The sequence below is a fragment of the Coccinella septempunctata genome, chromosome X (genome assembly GCF_907165205.1).
Source record: "Coccinella septempunctata chromosome X, icCocSept1.1, whole genome shotgun sequence".
Taxonomy (NCBI): Eukaryota; Metazoa; Arthropoda; class Insecta; order Coleoptera; family Coccinellidae; genus Coccinella; species Coccinella septempunctata.
Genome location: NC_058198.1, coordinates 23,016,603 through 23,023,690, shown reverse-complemented (window position 1 = coordinate 23,023,690; position 7,088 = coordinate 23,016,603). Strand labels below are relative to the sequence as shown.

Below are 7,088 nucleotides of genomic sequence, written 5' to 3'. Positions count from 1 at the left end.
TTTCCAAATATTTTATGGTATCGGTCATTTCAATGAACGACTCACAGTCACAGGTATCGGTACAATGGTCTCTATCATGAATAACTATAAATTTCTTCATTTTTGAGCAAGCAGCCTTCGTCAAAGCAAAAGTTATAATTTTTGATTTTCGTATAGATTCATTTTTAGTGACAATTTTCTCATTTCTGATACTACGAAATTCAAACCCTCCTCCGTCCGTTTGTACACAGCCTTCCACGTATCATACATAAATAAAATAACCGTGTCATCAGCATAGGCAAAGATATTGAAATTTGAATTCTGTTATAGAGGGTGTCCCAAAACTAGTGAATCAAACGTCACACCACGATAGAGTAGACCAAATTTTATCGAATGAAGTAGGTAGACAGAGCAGATTCTGAACCACTTCAATGGCGACTGAAGAGTAATCCGACAAAGTATGATTCGGAGTACTTGAACATTATGTGGTTGGATTATGAAATGTTATACTGGTGTGTTATTAGATTGATTGATGAATATTTTTCAGAGTTAGATGAAAAAATCGTTGTTTAATTAAGGGTGGTGTCTCTGTGTGCGTGAAAGGAAGAAGCTATAAAGGTGGTCCATGATTTCGTATAATAGATAAAATTGGAAATGTTTCTTTGTTCCTTTGACAGAGGTTTTTTTTTTCTCATCTGTGGAGATGTTCCGAGAAAACGTTTGGGTCTTTTATTGTTTAAATAAGGGTGTCTTTGCATGCCGGAAAAAAAAGAGCAATAAAGATCGGTAATAATTCAGTATAATAGATGAGATTCCTTTGACAGGGTTTTTTTTTCTTATCTATGAGGATGTTTCGAGAAAACTATCAGTTTGGGTCTTTTATCATAAAATGACAATTATCTGAATTAATGGTCACTCTTTTACTCCCCAATATACCTGTGGATTCTAACCGTAATAAAAATGTAAATTTTACCCATTCGAAATAGTTTTGGTGCTATAGGTATTCGAAGATGTCAGTCTGCATTCCGCCTCATGTGATAAGAATGACAGGTTTACTCATTCCCTTTGTCCCAAAATTGGTACATTATGACCGCTAATGGGGGCTGAAGGTTCATTGTGTTTAATGACAAAGGGCGGAGCTATCCCTTAATTCTTCTCGATACACCTGTCGAGTGGCGTTTCTCACCGTAATAAATAAAAGATTTAATTGGTCTTCAGTTCAGATTCGTTTGATGCAGATCTTTTATAACGAAAACAGTCTGGTTATTTTTTTGAATGGTAAGAAGGGCCATGATGGTGGGGAAAAAGGGTCGAGAAGAATATAAAAAGAATAGAACTGCCATTCCAACATCAGTCTTCAATTCTCAGTTGCTCTGACTTTGATGAAAAAAGAAAATATCACAGAGTTTGTTGCAGTCCATAGAGTAATAAGAAATTGTTTTTCTTCAGTGAATTTTTGTGACGAATCTCATTTTCCAATGTAAGTATTCAAACTTTGTAGCGATGGAAATATTCTTAAATATTTGAAATTTATTTCAGCATAAAATAAAAAAAAAAACAATAAAAATTATAACAATGGATCTGACAAAAATTAACCAGTGTGGTTCACTTTCACAGCACCAGAAACCAATTGCATCACTTAAGGATTTGATAGTGGGTGAAGTCCATCGAATAATTGATGCAAAATTACTGAAGACTAGATTCGGGGAATCTATTCTCTTGGAGTTGGAAGAAAAGTGTATATTTCTACCGAAACGAGCAAACGACCATCTGAAGCAAGTCATAAAGGAATTCAGTGGAGCTGGGTTTGGAATCAAATTCCTTGGGGTGAAGGAAATACCGAAATATAAACCAGTTCAACTCTTTGAGATTGTCCAATTGTGAAGATGGAGGTATGTAATATTGATTTATTCCATAATGCAATGAATCTTCTGTTTCACGAAAATGACATCATGATTAGAAAAAAATGGATCAATTTGATTAACAAACATATTCGTTTATTGAAAAATTTAATGAAAAATACTCATCACGGACAAAAATTCAGCATTCAATCTGCCATTTGCCATTTGAAAAGATACAAAATTCAACTAAAATCCTTTGATGCGCATAGAGGTGAGGGAATACGAAGTGTAAGAAGTAATCGGGTGAAATGGGAGGATGTTCAATCAGCATTTGAATCAAGAATAAGAACTGGGGTTATAATCAATTTAAAGCATACGGTCGTTGAAGAATTTTTCGATGATGCATTTCATCTTTTCAAACATAGAATTAGAAATGCAATAAGCAGTATTGGAATTGTTAAAGTGAATTTACTATTTTGCGGACAATTCATTAAAAAAAGTGGTGATGATGAGCTACTCGATTTCAAATATTTCCCTACACAAAATGCAACAATTGATGGGGGAACAGATTTAAACGATTGGTTTGAAAGAAATGCTTTAAACATAATCAAACAAAAACTTGAAGAATTTCAAGAGAAAGAGAGTGGTTTTGCTCTTCAATCAATTGTTTCATTAGAAGTCAATATGAATAAGGTGGAAATGGGTAATGGAGGTAGTTCATTCATCAATCTTCCTGAAAAAATTGCGGCCAAAAAAGCATGCATTAATATCAAAAACAATGATCAATGTTGTTTTTTGTGGAGTATTACTGCATGCTTACATCCAGCATCTTCCCACTCTGATAGAGTGTCATCATATCCCCACCCAAGCACTATTTTTAATTGTGATGGTATAGATTTTCCTATAAAACTTAAAGATATAGAGAGGTTTGAAATGTTGAATAATGTTTCAGTGAATGTTTTCTCACTGCAAATGGTTAAAAATGATGATTTCATTGTAGTTCCATCTCGTATCTGCAAATCCAAAATTCCACAAAGACATGCCAATTTACTTCTAATTCAGAATATATATAACCATATTGATGATGGGAAAAATGCTCCTATTGATGCCAAAATAGAATATCATTATGTGTATATTAAGAACTTGTCGAGGTTAGTGTCGAAACAACTTAGTAAGTCTAAGAAAAATAAGTTCATATGCGATCAATGTCTTAATTATTTCACTACAGAAGAAAAACTAGGGAAACATATCGAATTGTGCTCGAATCATGAGCCATGTCACATACAGTTTCCAGAAAAGTCTCATGTTAGTTTTACAAATTACAGATACAAACAGAGAAGTCCTTTTGTAATGTATTGTGACTTTGAGTCATATTTGAAACCAATCAATGATATAAATTTGAGTTGTTTAAAGTATCAAGAACACAAACCTATCAGCGCAGGTTTTTATTTGAAAAGTTCTTATGAGGACATTGTACCGTCATATTATGAGAGCTATACTGGGGTTGATTGCATGGAATGGTTCTCGAATAAATTGTGTGAGATTGCAGATAGGTTATGCAAAATAATTAATCATGTGAAACCCATAAACTCAACTGGTTCACATAGTCGAGTTGTATGCCATATATGTGAGAAAACATTCAAAGCGGATGATAAAATAGTCATGGACCATGATCACTTTATTGGAGTGTGACGCGGGTGGGCTCACAATAGTTGTAATCTCAATTTCAAAAAGTCTTTTATCATACCAGTAGTTTTCCATAATCTAGGTGGATATGACGCACATTTTCTTATAAAGGAGATTGCAAAACAGGGCCGCGTTTCTCTTCTACCATTAAATAAAGAAAAATATATTACTTTTACGAAATATGATGAAAATACTCAAATACAATTCAGGTTCATTGACAGTTTACGTTTTCTCAACAGTTCGCTAGAGAATTTAGCCTCATATCTTTCATTGAATCAGTTTATTGAATTGAAAAAACAATTTTTCGACTATAATTATGATGCATTCAAACTTTTGACTAAAAAAGGTGTGTTTCCCTATGACTATATTAGTAGTGTTGATAAATTGAATGATACATGTCTACCGTCCATTGAGAAATTCTACAACAAATTGAATTATGAAGAGATAAGTGATGAACAATATCTACACGCTCAACTAATATGGTCCACATTCAATTGTCAATCATTGAAAGATTATATGATGTTATATCTTAAAACTGATATTATGCTTTTAGCCGATGTGTTTGAACAATTCCGCAATAGCTGTATAAAAGAGTATGAATTAGATCCTATTCATTTTTACACCCTTCCGGGTTATACCTTTCAATGTATGCTTAAAACAACAAAAATCAAATTAGAAATCATTAAAGATATTGACATATTACTATTCATAGAAAACGGTATAAGAGGTGGAATAAGTCAGTGTTCAAACAGATACTCTACGGCTAATAACAAATATATGGGGCCAAAATTCGATGTTAATGAACCTGAAAAGTATTTACTCTACTTAGATGTGAATAACTTATATGGTTGGGCTATGAGTCAGTTTTTGCCATATGGGGGATTCAAGTGGACAGACACAAATATAGATATTACACAAATACCTGATGATGCTCCCGAGGGATATATTTTAGAGGTTGATTTGGAATATCCCGCCGAAATACACGACAAGCACAAAGACTTGCCATTCTGTGCGGAATCACGTATTCCACCTGGATCAAAGTTGCCTAAATTATTAACTACCCTTTATCATAAAAAAAATTATATCGTGCATTATAGGACGTTGAAACAAGCCTTGAGTCATGGACTTGTTTTGAAAAAAGTCCATAGAGTTCTTCAATTCAAACAATCTGCCTGGCTCAAAATGTATATTGACAAAAATACACATTTGAGGCAGACAGCAATAACAATTTTGAAAAAAATCTTTTCAAATTAATGGTTAATGCTGTGTATGGGAAAACGATTGAAAACTTCCGGAAGCATAGAGAAGTTAAATTGGTCAACAAATGGTATGGCAGATATGGTGCAATGAATTTGATTTCTAGCCCTTTCTACAAGGATAGAATGATCTTCGGAGAAAATCTAGTCGCTATTGAATTGCAAAAGCGTTTAATCACAATCGATAAACCAATATATGTAGGAATGTCTGTATTAGACATTTCAAAGGTTTGCTTGTACGAATTTCATTACGATTATTTCCAACCTAATTTCAAAGAAAGTATATTGAATTATGTAGATACTGATAGTTTAACTTATGAGGTATCAAATCAAAATCCCTATGAGTGCATAAAACGAGATTGCTACACACGCTTTGATACATCTGACTATCCTAAAGGAAATCCATATGGAATTCCTCAAGTCAATAAAAAAGTATTGGGTTTGATGAAGGATGAGAATAATGGTAAGATTATGACCGATTTCGTAGGATTAAGATCAAAAATGTACTCATTTCGTGTTGATAAAGAGGAAATAAAAAAAGTGAAAGGCATAAAGCGGAATGTGATTAAAAGCCTTTCTTTCGATGACTACTTGAAATGCTTGATTGATTCCAACACTAAATTAGTAAGACAAAGAAATATAATATCTAAATGTCATGATGTTTTTTCTATTGAGCAGGAGAAAATTGCATTGTGTAGTAGAGACGATAAAAGATACATCCTACCTAATTCACATTGTACTCTACCTTGGGGTCATTATCGAATACCATCATCATCCTAGATTCTAGAGGGTGAGAGGGGGAGAAATATAATGATGAATTATGCTGTGACAGCCATTGAGAGAACTTTCTCATACGACCCGAATTTGTCTGAGAAATTCATCAAAAAGTTTCCACAACAATATGAAGAATTTGAACAGTTTCCAATAAAGGATTGGATGCTTGTGGGACAATTCATATTGTACTTACAGGGATTGATTCCAACCTTTGACATAATCGAAGTATGGATACTGGGTCCTCATCATGATCTAATGATGGATTGGTTCCGTGGCAAATCCATATTGTGGACAAAGACAAATGAGGGCGATGATGATGATGATGATGATGATGATGAAAATCACGCAGATTTTCATTTTGAATGGAATTTAATCAAATCTGATTCATATATATGTACGATTAATGAAATTACTATCAAAGTTCATGTTATGGAATACACAGATATGCCAGCGAAAAATATGTCGCATTGTCATTATTTGGACACGTTCAGTAAACTGAATGATTATTTTTCAAATCATGTTGACAGAAGAGCATTGCTGTTAAAAAAATCCATATTGATTAATTCTTACTATAGTAAATGTCACTCTCATTGTGTTGAATCAATTGATTCTGAAATGTATAAAAATGTTTTAGTTTATAATCCTCCTCCTCTTAAATATTTGTCTTTTTTGAAATACTTAAGCGATCCCTCTGTGTACCCCATTTATAGATATTTATATGAAAAGTTGGAAAGGGAACCTCCAGATTTATACAAATCCTCATTTTGTTTCGATTCCGAATCTTCAGATTCGGACTCTGAAATATTTTATTTATGAAATATGTTAAATGAACCATTCAACATTGTAAATATGTGGATATATATGTATATGAAATAAATACTGAGAAATGTATAAAAAGTATTTTTATTATCCTTCACAAATATTTCTCTATGTCACAAAGAATGTTGTTTTCATTTGAAATCATACATTCACATAATATCAAATTTTCAATAGAAGGATTGATCTGACAAAAAATTCCTATTAGTTCTTCAATGGATTTCGAACTATCTTTTTTAATATTGGTTATAGTTATCAGAAAATTCTTATAATAAGATTTGAAATCAAGTTTCATAAGCATTTCCAATCTATTTCTGAGAAAACTTTTATTGAATTCTAGAATCTTAGCAACATCGTCGCTAATAAGATATAAATGATTTTCCTTCCTTGATATCATGATCATTTTGAATCCATTCACAGTTGTGGTTGTAACAGAAATATCATCAATAAATCGAATATCATTTGCTTCATTCAAGTTGAGGATTTCAGTAAGCAAACATCAAAGAGTCTTCATTCGTTGACAGCTTCACTGAGGGTTCATAGTTTCTCGCACTACTTAAGCCACAATCGATGTTATATCCTCCTGTTTTGAAATTTGTATTCAAAACAAATTTTTTTTCGATATCAATCATTTCAGAATCGTAATATGGAGATGGATTAAAATCACTCTCTTGACAGTACATGTTGCTGAACTGAAGATCAAAGCGATACTAAATTAAAAAATCTCTATAAACGG

The 7,088-nt window shown here is 32.7% G+C and overlaps 1 protein-coding gene across 1 annotated transcript; it reads left to right on the top strand.

The window, feature by feature from the left end:
- Nucleotides 1-4,759: 4,759 nt before the first annotated feature.
- Nucleotides 4,760-6,362, top strand: LOC123322178. The gene has a single exon (XM_044910046.1). The coding sequence runs from the start codon at nt 4,760-4,762 to the stop codon at nt 5,540-5,542; it is 783 nt and encodes a 260-aa protein (XP_044765981.1). The 3' UTR covers nt 5,543-6,362.
- Nucleotides 6,363-7,088: the final 726 nt, after the last annotated feature.